At 23.9% G+C, this 18,489-nt stretch overlaps 1 protein-coding gene across 1 annotated transcript in view; it reads left to right on the top strand.

Annotated features, from left to right (window-relative positions):
* The window catches only part of LOC111619797 (Down syndrome cell adhesion molecule homolog), a 120,707-nt gene that overhangs the window by 48,060 nt on the left and 54,158 nt on the right, over positions 1 to 18,489 (top strand). The window contains exon 2 of the mRNA XM_023361643.1: positions 16,017 to 16,222. Within this exon, the coding sequence (XP_023217411.1) occupies positions 16,017 to 16,222 (206 nt within the window). The remainder of the gene's footprint in view (positions 1 to 16,016; positions 16,223 to 18,489) is intronic.

The following is an 18,489-nucleotide window of genomic DNA, read 5'->3' as shown; positions in this document are numbered from 1 at the left end:
AATTTTCCGCGTTTCAGGAAGGAACTAACATTTACTAACAATTTCCTTCAATGCACAAACATACACCTCATTCCAGTTGATGCGCTTCAAAGCCTTTACAAATCTTGTAGCAGTAAGTAATTTAAACTCATCTGTTTGCGATATGTCCACGATTCATTTCCCTTAATTTCCTTTAGTTAATTTTTATGCTCTACTGAACCATTATACTTATAATGTTACGTATAGTCTTCTATTATAGTCGACGACTGCGGTTTGCTAGATGAACTTCCTACTCTAAGTGACTTAGCCTGTCCATTTATTGTTTCATCGTCTGCCGATCACCACAATGACCGTACTAATCAAGGGAATGCAATTCGGAGGCCCGAATCTCAATGTCCCAAGCATTCTCTTCAGTTCCTTGGCCATTTAGAGTTTCCGTTCTCTTTGACTTCGTTCTTCCTGGTGACATTATCGCATCTATCTTCTCTTGACTGTCTTTCTATGGGAATGATTGTCTAGGCCATGAATCCGCTCCAACTCTACTGCTCTCTCTTCTCTTACGAACTAACAAATGACCCATCCTTCACACACCTATTTCTCATTTGCTCCTTACCTCACGCTGTGCTCCTTTAAGTACTACTTAATGAAATGATACTGATTTAACCAATGAACTTAAATCAACTTAAAATACTTTCTCCCAATAAAAAAGAAAAAAAGAAACTAACGATTAAAAACTACTTCAATTTAACTTGGTAATTAATAATAATGATAATAATAATAATTTAAAATAAACATAATTAAATTATTTTAAACTTTTTGGTCTATTTTTAACATATATTTCATTCATTCCTTGCTATTTGGAAAGAAACATTTTGCTTTTAAATGTTATTACAGATAAGATATGGCAAAAATGTAATTAAGGATTCTTGTCAACATTTCCAGAAAAACAAAATTGTTACAGATTGGTGTTAACGAGAAATTTAAGCTAATTATTTAAATGCAGAAAAATTAGCCTCATTAGCAAAATTGGTAAAGAGTTACTAATGGATAATGTTTGATGATAAAATAAAAATTTATATATATATATTTACATTTGTATGTGTATTTGTGGAAGAATATATACACGAACCTACACAAGTTAGTTAAATTATAAATTTTCTTTAAAAATTTTCTCAGAAAAATCAATTATACACACACACACATATATATTATTAGTCTGTCCGTTTGTCTGCACTAATTTTCCTAAAGTAACTTCCTATGGGGGTGCAGTGAACCTTTTAGATTGAGATGCATTAGCCTTCTGCCCCTCACTTGTTTAATCTATAAATCTACAATATGCATGAATTCTCTCGTCTATTCTCTTGCTAGAATACGAGAGAAATTACATTTTTATATATTATAATTAGTTTCCTTATGAAACTTTATCTCAAACTGAATCATTTTTTAATTGAAGATAGGCCTTTTTAGTTTGATACGTAACATATATCGATTCTTCGTAAGCATATACTAATACCTGAATAAATGTAAGATAAATTTATTCATTTTATTATAATTAAGCAATGAAATAATAAATAAAAAATTATAATTTAATTTAGCTTTAACATTTTCAGAACTATTTAAAACTAGTTAAATGAAGTTTTAAACACATTTGAACATAATTTTAGCTATGTTTTCTTATTATTTATAATATAAATTAATAAAATACAAGTTAATTTTTAGAATTACATTATAATTTTATTTTTTAATATTTATTTTTGTTTGCTACAGTCACATATATTAATTAGAATATACGTACAGTACAGTACATTAGCGCAAAATAATTGATTTTACTGGTGTATAAGTAGCATAAAAAATGGTTTCTTTGATATTTTAACAAGTTTTTTCTTCTTTCAAAATCTTTACATTATTATTAACATTGCTGAATATTTCTCTTTCAAAAAGTTTTCTACGTTTTTCTTTTCTATTTTTTCTCCCTCAAAAACTTCCTCTTAAATTTTAAAACTCGAGTATAAAAAGTTAGCAAAAACCGATTGAAAAAAGAGGACAATTTAATTTGAAGTTTTAAGATATTCTTTACCATTTTACAGTAGAATAATTAGAAAAAATTTTTAAATTAATGCTTTTTTTTTTAAATTTTAAAAATGGACTAATTAATAGATTTTCACAGATAAGGAGAATGGAAAATATTTTTCAAATTACCTGTCGAATAATAAGTTGATTTTTATCTAAACATCTTAATTTTTCATTATCGTTTATCTTTAATCTTTCTTACCATAATTTTTTCCCCTTCCTCTTCAATTCTATAAAGCGACATCATAATTACACTGTCGATAAAAATTTTCATCTATCACCTTTAAAGTATAAAATTTAACATCTTCATTTTCTTAAAATTCACTTAATGAACATTTTTAGAAAAATAATTTAACATCGATTTTCTCATTCTAATTTTTGTAAAAATTAAAGAAATTTGATAGGTTGTTATTAATAAATTATAAAAGAAATTATTTATATATAAATATTCTTNCATACTTTTCCTGATAACAATAGATTCATGCCGGTCATCTATTATATGTAACTCCGTTCTCAAGATTAAAGATCGACAGACAGACAGACAGACAGACGATGGTGGGTATTTATAGGTCTACAATTTGAAAAAATTGTAGTCCAAAAATTTAAATAAAACAAGAAATTCCTTCATTAATATTAAAATATTTATGTTTCTGCTGAAAGTAAAAGAAATTTTAATAAATAAATTATGCAATATATTATTTTAATTATTATTTTATTTATTTTTTTCCTATTGTAACGAATTATTGAATCATCAATCCCTCTTGGATATAAACTTAATCAGTTATTTGGTCTTTTGCATTAAGTATAATTAAAGTTCTATATTATCATTCTTGATTTTGTAAACAGTCACCTTGGGAAAACTTGATTGGAATGGTCGAACATAAAAATATAATTGGTTATCATAACTAAATATTTTTCCGTCTAAGCATTAACGAGAAGGATAAAGAGATATGGCCACTTGGGATATCATTTTCAATCTTGTATTATACAAATTAGTAATACTTTCGTGTATTTAAAAACAATTTTTTTAATAATATTTGATTAATTTTGGGTATTTATATAAATTAAAATTGATTAAAACTTTTTAAATATATAATTGTAAATTAAATGAAATGTATACGTCGTATTAACTCTAATTTTATTATTATTTTTTAAGTGTTTCCGAATTTAAAATTAAGTCACATCTTAAATTTGAAATTAAATTCGATTTTGTATTTTTTTATTATTTATTTATTTATTTCTAGTAGATTTTTTTTCTATATTGAAAGATTTAAAAAATATAATTGTATCGGTATGGATGAAGTTACAGCTATTTCTTTCAAAGGAATTTTTGATTTTTGTTTTAAGTTAGGAACATGTTTTTTGCCACTCTTCAAAAGTTTGTAGTCGATGAACATTTTATAAAATATCTATTTTAATTAAAATATATTTTAAATACATCGTTTACTCTTAAATAAGTTATTTTAAATTATATTTATCCTAATTTTTTTGCGAAAATTCCTGTATAAAAGTCGGGATACGTCTTAAATTCCTCATTTCTTTGTTAAGAATCGATCCTTTCTTTAGTTTTTTTAAAGTTCGCTTGCAACTAAGATAAAAAATGTTTAAAATTTCATTATTATCTAACATTTTCACATATTAATAAAATAAAATATATCGCATTATTGTTACAATATTCCGAAAAGGATAGAATCTTTTCGATACTTCATAAAAAATGTGCATAAATTAGTTTTTGAATATTGCTCTTTTAAAAATAAAAATAAAATATTTCAGAATAAATGAAGGCGAAAAAAAGTTAATATAACTTATGAATAGAAAAGAGTTTTCAGACAATAAATTTGAAACTATCATAAATCATCCAATAATAAAATACATTTACTCCTAAATGCTTTTATTAATCGCTTGGCACAAACTATTTTCTGTTCTTCTTAATAGCAAAATCAAATTTCTTTCAATGGAATCATTTTTAAATCTTTCATGCAGAAAATAGATAACACGGTTTGCAAACCATTCACTAAATCGATATTCCAGATTAAGATACGATACTTTAGATGAAGAGACATGCGCCTGTAAAGAATATCTTCTTCTTCCACCTCCTCCCCTTCTTTCTTTTTTTTTTATTATTTGACTATTTGTGATCTTCCCTGCCATATATACACTTCAAAGAATTTGTGAGATTTTTAATTTTCTTTCCAAACCGTTCTTTTCTAGTCGAATTTCCATCCTTTTTCACGTGGTGCAGAAAACGTGTGGAAATTCGCTCACTTCCTTTACTAGCTTCTTGGATGAAACGATTTTTCACATAAGGGAAAAAGCCAGAAAGAAATCTCACTTGGATATGCACTACTTTAACTCTGCTGTTTGGTACACCCTCCTCCTTTTTCCGGGTTTTCCGGATTGCTGCTACTTTCCGGACACGACTCGTCCATTCCGTCTAGAATCGATATAAAGTGGAGATTAAATGCTCCATTTGTTTTCTCCTTTCCATGCTAGGAGAACCGCATATCGTCACATCTTCATAACGTGTTTAGTTATAAAACCTCATGACAAACATCTGTTATTATCTTCTCATTTATATTATATAACTGTTCGGGAGACGATTTTTTTTTAAAAGATTTAATAAATTTCCTTTAAAAAAATACGAAGAAGATTAGCCATTTTCAATACGCTCGATAAATTTAACCAAGAATTTATTTGTAATTATTCAAATCTTTTAATTTAATGTAGATGTTAATTGAGTTCGATTAAACTTACTTTTTTTTAAATATAATTAAAAGGATCCACAAGTAGGACAATGGTAAAAAATAACTCTATCCTACTAACGGTTAACCATTGACATGTCAGATAGCCACACTGATACTGTTTGGTTAGTTTAGGTCTATATCGTGTTCTATTAAGTTAAATTGTGTTAAAATAGATTATATTAAGCTACGTTAGTTCAATTCGATCGCCATGTTCCGTACATCTATCATTATTTTATCTATGTTAGAAAATTATTTCAAAACATTTCTCATTCGCACTTTTTTTGAAAATAAAAATAAAAGAAACCAATGAAATCAAGCAGAATAACAAACTTAATAATAGCAATTTAGTATAAATCGTTTGTAATATTTTAAAAACAAAGTTCTTAGTTGCTATATATTTGTTAGCCATTTTTTTTGTTTATAAGAACATTAATTTGAATTAGATCAAATAAAACTGTTCTAGTACATCTTTATCCAGTATTTTACGAGATAAAACTCTTTAAAATGTTAAATATAAAATTAAATTAAAATAATATAATGTAATTAAATGTAATATAATGTAAAAAAACAAATTAATTCAAATAAGGAAAATGAATTTTTAAACATTTTAACAATTATAATATAAATTAAATATATTATTTCTAGATAATATACAAAACATTTTAGTTATTTTTTAAATATAATTTTTTAAAATACATATTTTTAAAATTAATAGAGGCGTTAATAAACTGCTTACAGTTGCATATTGTTTTATTATAGCTTAGTTTAAGTTTGGCAATAAATCTTTTCTTACGAAGCATTATTTTTTTTATATACAGTACATTGCAGTAATTTTAAGAGAGAGAGAGTTTATTTTTCTTTCTAACAATTTTCTAAATGATAAAGAAAAAAAAACCAATGAATAATACGAAGCATAGGAGAATGGCCTAATGACAGAGGTTAGAATTTTTAGTGTAAATCGTTTGTAATATTTTATAAGGTAAACTTAGGCAGTAATAACAGTTAGTAATACCTTACTGATGCACAATAATATCCCGGAAAATGTTTTATACTTGTCGTAAAGAGCACAATCTTTCTTTCTTTCTTCCAGTAAAAGTGACTTTGACATTATCATTGCTCGTTATTTTATAGTTTCCAGTGATTTTTAATTACATTAGAAGGAACACTGTCCCATTTTTTATTACTTTCATAAAAGGTTAGAATATACTTATCAATTGGTGGTTTTAAAATATAGATAATTTTAATTATCTTACTTTTCTCCGCTTCAAAAAAGCAAAGTATCTTTAATTTATATAATATTTAAAGGAAATTTTAAAAGACAAAAGTTTGCCTCTCTATCTCTCCATATCATGAATTAGTTATGATGTCATTAAAATTTCGTTTTACTCAACCGATAATTACACATTTTTATGGAAGTTAACGTGAGAATGCATTTTAAGAGCTTATTAAAACAACTTTTAAACAAGAAAATAAAACATATANATTTTTAATTTTCTTTCCAAACCGTTCTTTTCTAGTCGAATTTCCATCCTTTTTCACGTGGTGCAGAAAACGTGTGGAAATTCGCTCACTTCCTTTACTAGCTTCTTGGATGAAACGATTTTTCACATAAGGGAAAAAGCCAGAAAGAAATCTCACTTGGATATGCACTACTTTAACTCTGCTGTTTGGTACACCCTCCTCCTTTTTCCGGGTTTTCCGGATTGCTGCTACTTTCCGGACACGACTCGTCCATTCCGTCTAGAATCGATATAAAGTGGAGATTAAATGCTCCATTTGTTTTCTCCTTTCCATGCTAGGAGAACCGCATATCGTCACATCTTCATAACGTGTTTAGTTATAAAACCTCATGACAAACATCTGTTATTATCTTCTCATTTATATTATATAACTGTTCGGGAGACGATTTTTTTTTAAAAGATTTAATAAATTTCCTTTAAAAAAATACGAAGAAGATTAGCCATTTTCAATACGCTCGATAAATTTAACCAAGAATTTATTTGTAATTATTCAAATCTTTTAATTTAATGTAGATGTTAATTGAGTTCGATTAAACTTACTTTTTTTTAAATATAATTAAAAGGATCCACAAGTAGGACAATGGTAAAAAATAACTCTATCCTACTAACGGTTAACCATTGACATGTCAGATAGCCACACTGATACTGTTTGGTTAGTTTAGGTCTATATCGTGTTCTATTAAGTTAAATTGTGTTAAAATAGATTATATTAAGCTACGTTAGTTCAATTCGATCGCCATGTTCCGTACATCTATCATTATTTTATCTATGTTAGAAAATTATTTCAAAACATTTCTCATTCGCACTTTTTTTGAAAATAAAAATAAAAGAAACCAATGAAATCAAGCAGAATAACAAACTTAATAATAGCAATTTAGTATAAATCGTTTGTAATATTTTAAAAACAAAGTTCTTAGTTGCTATATATTTGTTAGCCATTTTTTTTGTTTATAAGAACATTAATTTGAATTAGATCAAATAAAACTGTTCTAGTACATCTTTATCCAGTATTTTACGAGATAAAACTCTTTAAAATGTTAAATATAAAATTAAATTAAAATAATATAATGTAATTAAATGTAATATAATGTAAAAAAACAAATTAATTCAAATAAGGAAAATGAATTTTTAAACATTTTAACAATTATAATATAAATTAAATATATTATTTCTAGATAATATACAAAACATTTTAGTTATTTTTTAAATATAATTTTTTAAAATACATATTTTTAAAATTAATAGAGGCGTTAATAAACTGCTTACAGTTGCATATTGTTTTATTATAGCTTAGTTTAAGTTTGGCAATAAATCTTTTCTTACGAAGCATTATTTTTTTTATATACAGTACATTGCAGTAATTTTAAGAGAGAGAGAGTTTATTTTTCTTTCTAACAATTTTCTAAATGATAAAGAAAAAAAAACCAATGAATAATACGAAGCATAGGAGAATGGCCTAATGACAGAGGTTAGAATTTTTAGTGTAAATCGTTTGTAATATTTTATAAGGTAAACTTAGGCAGTAATAACAGTTAGTAATACCTTACTGATGCACAATAATATCCCGGAAAATGTTTTATACTTGTCGTAAAGAGCACAATCTTTCTTTCTTTCTTCCAGTAAAAGTGACTTTGACATTATCATTGCTCGTTATTTTATAGTTTCCAGTGATTTTTAATTACATTAGAAGGAACACTGTCCCATTTTTTATTACTTTCATAAAAGGTTAGAATATACTTATCAATTGGTGGTTTTAAAATATAGATAATTTTAATTATCTTACTTTTCTCCGCTTCAAAAAAGCAAAGTATCTTTAATTTATATAATATTTAAAGGAAATTTTAAAAGACAAAAGTTTGCCTCTCTATCTCTCCATATCATGAATTAGTTATGATGTCATTAAAATTTCGTTTTACTCAACCGATAATTACACATTTTTATGGAAGTTAACGTGAGAATGCATTTTAAGAGCTTATTAAAACAACTTTTAAACAAGAAAATAAAACATATAATATATATAATAACAATATTATACTATTGAGATAATAGAGTCTGTGATATGTAATATCCGATAGTGGATGGAATATTAATACTTATATCGATTTAATAATAACGTTTTTAATTATATTTTATTATTTAAAATGTGTTAAAAATATAATTTTACATTCTTATCGTAAGTAAAAATATATACCTCATACATTATTACATTTTTATTTAATATTACAAGAGTGCGCATTATACACGGAAAAATAAGAATTTCATGTTTTAAATAATTAATTTAAACAATAATTTCATTTTTTAAAAATTTGCTTAATTAATTAGATTCAAAAATTAAATTTTTTGAAACACATTCGCTTTTTTTTTATTGGTTAAATTTGATTTTAATTACATTAAAAATAATCAAAAGAAAATTGAAGATGACAGAGTACTTGCTTCCCACTTAAAATGTTTCTATATTTGTAAATGGAATGACACGTGAAGAAGTATGAATGAACAGTTGTACAACTTCAATACAAAATTAGAAGCAGTTTTGATCTCAAAATAACCGAAATTTAAAGAGATTTTATTATTTAATTATTGATAAAGATCTCATTTAGTTAATTTTATATGTAGTCATATTTATTAATTATTTACATATAAGAAATACTTAATATATTGTTACAATGAATGCGTTAATTATATTAAAAGAAAAAAATGACATTTCTAATATATTAATTCTAAAAATAATAAGATAAGTATGCATGTTGCACATTATCAATCTTTCCTATTTCGTAAATTAAGAAAGAATAAGTAAAGAATTTAGACTAATCTGAAGCTACATACTTAACAGCTAATCAATCTTGATCTGAAATTCCTAAAGGAAGTTTCTTATAAAAAAAAAATATACATCAATACACAACCACATTGCATATTTAAGAGCACATTAAAGTAATTATTTCTCCCTAAAAATAGAAAACCCATATCAATTTTATCATTAATTTTTTCCTTAATTTATGTAGGATTAAGTACATTTTTTTCTTTACTTTATTAAATTAATTTCAAATCATATAATTTAATTATCTTTAATTATATTTTTTAAATTAATATTTTAACAATTTAATTTATATCTATATTTATTTATTTATTATTTAATAATTAAATAAAGATTAAGAGCAAAAAAAAAAAAAAACATATTTCTTCTCAATTTTAGATTTTATTTTTATTTTTATTATTTTCTTTTATTTAAAATAAAATAAAAAAGTAAACTATATATTTTTTTCTAAAATAAGTTTACATAAAGCCGAAAAACCAATCATTTTAATCTTATCTTCAAATTTACACATTAAATATAAATAATATTTTTACATTGATACTCTATTTACATATGGAATTCGTTGTTGATATTAAAACTTGTGATAAATCTAAGATTTTCATGAATTGTGGAGTAGAAAATATATATTTTTTTCGTTTAGACTCTCATTCAAGTGTTTTTTTTTTCTCATTTTATCCTTGAACGTAATCGTTTATCTCGATAGTTGTCTTGGCCTTTGCCCTATTTTCAGGTCTAACGCCATTCTAAGATTCAATACTTTTATATATATATAGTTTGTTAGCTGTAATTCCATTGTAAAAACATTGTTTACTGAGTGAATAGAATATAATATTTTTAGTTTCTTATATTAAAATTACGTTTTAATTATATCTCTAATTATACTACAACACTTTATTACGTGAGTTTATACGCATTAATTTTTGTTTCAAAATTTATTATTCTTTCTTTAATTTTTAAATACATTTTTCTATATCTAATTAACTTACAGTTCTCTTATAAAGTTTGTATTTATTAATTCAACTTGCGGGTTATTATTTTAGAATTAATCTTTCTAAATAAAAAAAGATTAAATAATATTAAAATATATTAAAACATTTCATTTTTAAAGTAAAAATATTCTGAAATTTGATAATTGTTATTCTAATTATTATGTCATTTTACAAACTTCTCCACTCTTCAAAACAACTGAGGGACCTTCTCTTCTCTTTCTCAACTCTCCTTTCTCCCCATCATTATATTCCTTATTTTTAAATAAACATTAATTTTAAATAATAAAAAAAGAGTATGAATTTATAAGTATTTTATTTATAGTTACAATACTTTTATTAATTTATCATACAATATTCTTCAGAAATATGGACGAGGATATGGAAATAGACAATGGATTAAATATGAGGAAATAGACAATGGATTAAATACTTAATATCTTGACTCGCAAGTCTAAACCCTTCAGTAGGCTCTACGCCATAATAATAATAACTAATATATATATTATTTTATATAAAATATTTCCTTGCTTTTGATCATATGCAAACACCTCTCATACACACATATGCACACACATATATAATCAAGCATACATATATATATATGTGTGTGTGTATATATATATTTGCATATAATCAAAAGTAAGAAGTTTTATATAGTTTATTACAAAAGTCAATGAGATAAAGTCTCACAAATTTACCATTTATATATTTCCTTCCCATCTTTTATATGATTTTATCTTTTTACTCGACTAACTCAAATTTTCCCTTATCATAAATCATATCTAAAATATTTCATCGCTATAGTTTTGATTGTTATTGTATTCTTTTCTTTTAAAGTATATATAAAAATGAATTTTTTTTCTAGAAAACTATAAACTATAAATAACAAAGAGTATCACTTAAATATCGCTTGACTGAAATCACTAGTTTACGAATTTCTAAAAGTCTACATAAGAAATTCTTTATTTCTGACATTTCTTTTTATTTTATAACAGAACAGAAAAATTTCTCATACGTTTTTTTTTCTATTTTTAAAAATGGATTTATATCCTAAAAAGATTTTTAAAAAAATCAATATGTAAACATCTTTAAAGTAACATGTAATATGTTTTGTAACATGACTTTTTAATAAAGATAAAATAAAATAAATGTATGTTATATAGAAATATATATAATGTATTTATTAGAGTTATATAATACAAGAAAATATGAAGAGGAACGTTTCAAGTTTCTTTCTAAAATAATTTATAAAATGTTTTTATTAATATATGAACAACATTAAGAAAGTAACTGTGTTGATCATTCATTTTTATATACTACTTCCTTCTGGATAATTATTTTTATTTTCATACTTTTTATCCATTCATATAACTATTTTTTTTTACATATTTCTAACTTTTTGTATAAATATTATATAAAGTTAATCGTTTTTGTATAATTAATCACAAAAGTAATTGTAATTCTTTTTACTTCAACTAATTTAATATATATTTCGCTCTTTATGGTAATTATTTTCCTATCCATAACTTATTTATTTATTTATATATTTTACTTTTCCGGCTGTTAAAAGACAGGGAAAATATTTTACATTTTTGGACTCAAGGAACCTTCAAACGTCGAGTCGAGAAATGCAAAAAAGTTAGAGATTTCTTTGTATGTTTGTGTGTGGGGGGAGGCATGATTTTTTCATCCAATTTAAAGCTTAATAACTCCTGTGCCTTTTGCTAAAAAATCCTGAAATTTTACAGAAAGATTTGTGTATCAAGGATAAATGCTTATAAAAATTTTCAGGAAAATCGGACCATTAATTCGGGAGATATGGCCCCACTTCTTTAATATCTNAAAACCTTTTGTAATCAATCCTAAAAGGGTGAATGAAATTGAATTGACCTGAACATTGTATATAATAATACTAACTGATAAATATTGGAATGGTATAATTATGACTATGATCAATGTTTATTCTATGTTATAACTCCCTGTAATAACAGGCCTTTGCCTAATATGACTAATAAATATATATTGATTGATATATATATAACTGATAAACTTGAAATCCTCGAAGTAAATATCATATAAAAATATAATTTTGCATAAAAAATTAAGTCAAGTCTCGATATAGCGCCTTTTAAATAATGCTACCCTCATAAAATGACAATGAATGCTTTTAAACGAATCTTTTCCATAAATATTAAATAGAGAATCTTTCTCAATGTCTGTGAATTACTAAACACATGATTTTGCAATGCAAATTAAATTATTATCACTAAATCATGTGATTCAAACTCTCAAACTTTACGTGTAGCTCCATTACTATATATTGTCGTTATTGCTTGAGATGCTTCAATTTAACGCCAAACTCGATTTAATGAGAATTCTAGAAGCGAACAAATGATGTAATAAATTGAAGTTTAATTGTGTGTAAAAATTAAATTAATAAAAAAATATATTAAAAAATATATATAATATAATCTACATATACACAAATAAAAATAAATTTTAAAATGCATTTTTTTTTAAATATTTCAACGTGTGCAGAATAATTATAAAGAAAATTATTAATAAATGCAAATATATTTTATTCAATTAAAGTAAAATATAAATAAAAGTAATATTATTTTATATAATAAACTGTTATATAAAACATTTTCAGAATTATTTTTAAAAAGTGAATTTTAAAATTTATTAAATAAATATCTTGTAATTTACATAATACTAGAATTAATAAATAAAATATATTTTCACCGCATTTATTTTCTTTATCAATTCATGTATTAATGTAAATATAATTTTTTTTTAAACAAAAAAAGGCAATAAATTNAAGCCAAATATTTGTTTTATCGACTTGATTTTTATATAAATATATTTTTTAAAATTCAATATACATTTTTAAAATGAACAATAGCTAATTAATTTTTAATGAGAAAATTTTTTAAAAATATTTATTGTTAAATAAGCAAATTAAGCTTTTCCTGTTTTTATATGATATAAAGTTTATTATTCAAAGATAATTTTATTCTTATAGAATTTAAAAATCGTCATTTTGAAGCAGTTATAATTCGTAATATTTCCTAATTTTTTTTTTAAACTCGAATTATACTTTTATTCGAAAGGAAATTATTATTATTATTAATATTATTCCTATTTGAATAATAAGAGAAACATTGTTTTAACGATAGTTTAATCATACGTTAAAAAAATCTGTTATATGTAATGATATCTTTGTCAAAAATCTAAGTGTTCTCGAGTTAAATCTTAAGGGGTAACTAACCCGGAAAAAAATCGTATTCGCTTGCGTCATTTCCGCTAGTTTGAAATAGTCTGGATATTGATTGCGTGATATATTGCGTGGGACTCGAACCCTGATTGTTCTCTCCCAATTCATGTCACGTTGGTTCGTTCTTTTCGTCCTCAGCAAACTTGAAAGGATCTTCCGATTATAAATGAATTCTAGGAAGTTTCTAAGTAGTACTTTTTAGCCTCGAAGTATGGAAACTGGTTTAAGTCGAATAAAAAAAAAATTGGGAGAAAACACTTAAAAACCAGTCCTACCCTCAAGTGAAGATACGGGCAACACAGTAAGTTGCAATTACACCAGACGATTACACAGCTCCATCAATAGTAAGGTATAAACCACTTACAAGTTTTCATTCGATCCGATCGTGTTTTAAATTATTTTATTTTAAGTAAATCTATAAGAAACATCTCTATAATAATAATATAAAACTGGTTTTAAATATACAGTACACTATCAATATACATAATTGTATTTAATGGAATAAAGAATTAATTCGGATAATTGACGCTTTGGAAGAGAAAGAGACAATCAAATAGAGAAGAAAATATATTCTATTGATTTATCATGCATAATTTAATTATACTACTGCATTGATCTTAATTTAAAATTTAACCAGATTATTTTATTTGTTTGATTATTCGAAAAATCGATAATATGAATAAGGACTATTTCCAATTAGTTTAGAATAATTGATGTTTAATTAAAGAAAATTATTTTATACACGTATATATTTTCAACCCCCCCTTAGTATATATATTTAAAAAAAAATATGATTTGATAAATATAATCGATGCGGTTGACTACAAAAATTAATCTACAAATAGATTCAACTATAAAATATTTCTAGAAATAAGATTAAAACAGAAAACAAAAAAAAAATTGTTTACAGAGAATACCAAGACTTTAAACATGATGATGATCGAAAATTATCTATTGATTCTTCTGTATTTTTTTTTATTATTCGTAGTTTATTGCGAGTACAAAGAGATTGGATTTGATTATTGTTTCTGTAGCGATATATATACGTTTTTATATGGAACTAGATATAGAACAAAGCTGTATTTAATGTAGAATTGAATATTTTTGTATATAATACATTAAAATTTCGATATAACAGGGGTAGAAGAGTATTTTTAAACCGAATTTTTCTTTACAAAATATTTTAGAAACTAATTCCTTACGCTTAAGTATGCTAGGCCCTACGATTAAATTGATATATATATATATATATATATATATATATATATATTTTAATTTATAACATATAAAACATAAATATGAAAATTTTGTTCTGTTACTTTAAAATTATTTATAAAATTTTAATATATTTAGTCTTGTAGACTTATAAAAAAAGTGTAAAATTCAATCACTTCAATAATTTAATGACATAATTTTGTGAAAATAAAACTTTTGGTGGAGTTTAAAATCATTATCTTTAATTTTTTTTTTATAAAAGTTGTTGATTTTAAATTATTTTCTATCAGATTTAGTTCAACAATATCTTGGTTAAAGCTTAAACATTATCTTTTATCCCACTGGACTGGATAGGTGTTGTTTATACAATATTTTAACTATGTTTAGCCGTTTCCACGTTAAGTTTAGACAATATTCTATATATTGAATTTTAAAATCAAATTTATAATTTTAAAAATAAAAAATACAGAAATTTTAGAAAATATTTTCCTGAAGTTTGCTTACATTTTTAATTACAGTATTTTACTTATCAGAATTATTGTGAAGTGCATAATCAATATTTCGATATCGCATATTCAAAATAGTGTTTTATCTCTTCGATAATTAATAATTATGTTAATTATTATGTTAAATAATAACATACTGTACAATAATAAGTAACTTAAAAGAATTTTCTATAGTATATATATATATATAAGAGATTAATATAACGTTGTTTTATGAATGTACAGATGTACTGTACTGTACAATGTGTGTGTGTTCATAAAGAAAAAAACTGTTAAATTAATCTTGTATCTATCTAGTAGCCTCTTTTTGTGTGAATAAGATTAGTTACAATGTGGAATAGAAATCTTTTCTTGAGGGAAAAAATATATAAAAATAAATGGAACTACAGAGATCAGATGAAGAGAAAAGAACTTAGATCATTAATATCTAAGAAGTAGGAGGAGATGTAATTTTATACAAGAGACACTAAAGAGATTTTGTTTAAGATAGGTCAATTCGCAAAGGGCTGTTTTCAATTACTATCTTGAGGTCAATATACCTGATTGACCAACTCATTCTATTTATAAACGTTATATTGACTTACGTCACATTTAATATTTTCCTCTCACATCTTTCTATTTTCTGACAAAGAAAAAAAAACGGTTAGAAAAATTATCTAATAAAAAACATTTATATTTTTATAATTACTCATTTATTTACATGATAAAATTATTATAAATAATATAACTTAATTTTTAATGGCTGTTTTAAATATATATTTAATGGCTGTTTTAAATATATTTTCTGCCGTTAATGAATGTATTTTTACCTATTTTAAATATAATTAGACCAATTTAATTATAATATATATATTTTTTTTTTAAATTGTTTTTAGATTAATTAATTATTTACTTGTTTATACAGGAATAGAATTTAGTTCAGAAATATTTACTAGAACTGAAAGGAGTTTTGGTGGTTCTAAAGTGGAACCACCTTCGAGACCAAATTCTTATTGGGATGATCCACATTATCGTCCTTCATTCGACAATACTACAGAAAGGAACGTTACAGCTCAGCTAGGAAAAACTGCATATTTACATTGTCGTATACGCCAACTTGGAGATAGAACAGTAAGTAAAATATATATAAATAAAGTGTAAAAAATATACATACTTTCGCCCACGAGATAATTACTCAGTAGAAGTGTGGATAGCTAAAGATTATAAATAGAAATTTTAAAATTGCACGCGATATTTTTTTTTTAAGAAAAACGAGTATAATTTATGTAAATTATGTAAACGTGTTTAAATAATTCGAGAACAGTTTAAATTAAAATCGATATAATTGCTTAATTTATTCGTTGAAAGTGGTCAGCAAGGTCGAAAATGTCAACGCGTCATTTTACGCGATATGAATAAGTCATTAGACGAATTAAATGGGTTAATACTCCTCCAGTGAATTCTCTACCAATCTTCAATTGGCTTGGAATGCATCAAAACTCTATTAAAATTATTTAATAACGAAATATTCGTATCTACAAGCATTATCCTCTTATGGAAAATTTAATCTATATTTTTCTACTCATCCAGAAAAGTGTATGTATTAAAAGTAGATAAAAATATAAACAAGAGAAGAATTTAATAATTATCGATAATGATAACGTTATTATAAAAATATATAGAAGCCGATAATAATAATAAAAAAGGTCGAATCCGAGAGAAGAAACTAAAATACACTTCAGTGATCTTCAAAATATCCATCTTGAGAGAAAAACCTTGAAGGAAGGATTTTGATCTTTTCCTTTCGCTTCAGGTAGCCGTAGTTCATTTAATAAAGATACAAAATACGGAATATTTATTTTCTTTACTTACTGAACTCTTTAGAACAAAGAAAAAACAAAAGACGTTAGATTGCTTTTCAAGAGGTTTGAACTCTAAAATACACTTTGATCTCTCTGGATCAGAGAAAGTTATTCTTTCTGATATATACTTCTCTAAATATTTTTTTATCTCCTTTATAAGCTAAAAGAATTATTTACTATTTTAGTTTGACTATTTTTTTATACATATTTACATTATATTCTTTCCTTCTAAAGTAAAGAAAGATATAGAAAAGTATACACGCACACACACACACAAACGAATATATGTATGTATATCTTGTTCAGTCTGAAGATATATAGTTGAAATTTCTGCTATAAGAATCAAGAATTTTTAGGAAAATAAAAAATGAAAAATCAAGGTTGGTAAACAAAGAATCTATTCTTGGTTGAGTTATATAATTTCTCTTGCTTTAGATCTATTCTAGATAAAATTTCATTTATGTTTGTTTTAGTTTAAGATAGTAAAAAAGACTGATGTTTGGTCGTTTCTCACGCAGATTTGATTTTTAATGAAGGATATTCTTGGAAACATTTTGAATAACGTAGCGTATAAGAGATAGGAAAAGTAGATATTTTCTCTTAAAAGCGATCTTACCAGAACTTATTTGTGTGATATATAATCTTATCATAATAAATATTGATAGCAGGAAAATAAATTTCAAGATGTTATTTTACTGTCTAATTAATAGTTACGCCATTAGAAAATTCGTAAATCATTTTACTACCTCTAACGACCATTTACTGCTACAAAATAAAGTTATAAATTCACTAAAAAGATATAAAAATCATTAATATATACCCCAAGAAAATAAATCTAATTAAATTGTAACATGGAATATATCGAATTTTGCTACATTAAATATTAATTATATACGAAAATAGATACGTTTAATACATTATAAAATAACTCAAATATTAATTATTAAAGAATTATTTTTATTAATTAAAATTTATATTAAATTTAATATATAACCAGGCATCAATCTCGTTAAAGTAAATAGCACTTTACAATTAATTTTTAAAATTTCTTATAATAGTAATAATAATAAACTAAAATGTTTTCGTAAGATAAAAAATATATGATTTATTAAGAATTTATTTTTCCCAGAAAGATTAAAATTCTTATATCTAATCTTTTAATGGAAAGATACCTTCCTACAGAATAAAAAATGATATATCTGTATTTGATGGATATATACTGTATATATATATAAACATAGAATTATTTATTTGTTTGTTGTTTAATAAATCATGTGAATTATGGAATGTTTTAAAATTTATCTTGTAAAATTAAAAATATAATAGATCAATAGACTTAATTTATTTAAAAAAAATAATATTTTTCTTACGTATCTTACATAGAAACAAATGAATAAATATATATCTTATATTTTACTATTTTATTTAAAAATTATTATTTTTTATTTAATGTAAAATTTTTATCCTTATATCTTACATTTAACTTTATTTTTTAAGTTATTTATTTACTTATAAAGTTTTCTTTCTATTTTCTGA

Source organism: Centruroides sculpturatus, unplaced genomic scaffold (genome assembly GCF_000671375.1).
Source record: "Centruroides sculpturatus isolate CEXI.00-Female unplaced genomic scaffold, Cexi_2.0 scaffold48, whole genome shotgun sequence".
NCBI lineage: Eukaryota > Metazoa > Arthropoda > Arachnida > Scorpiones > Buthidae > Centruroides > Centruroides sculpturatus.
Note: the sequence above shows the minus strand (reverse complement) of the source record. Positions and strands in the feature narration are given on the sequence as shown.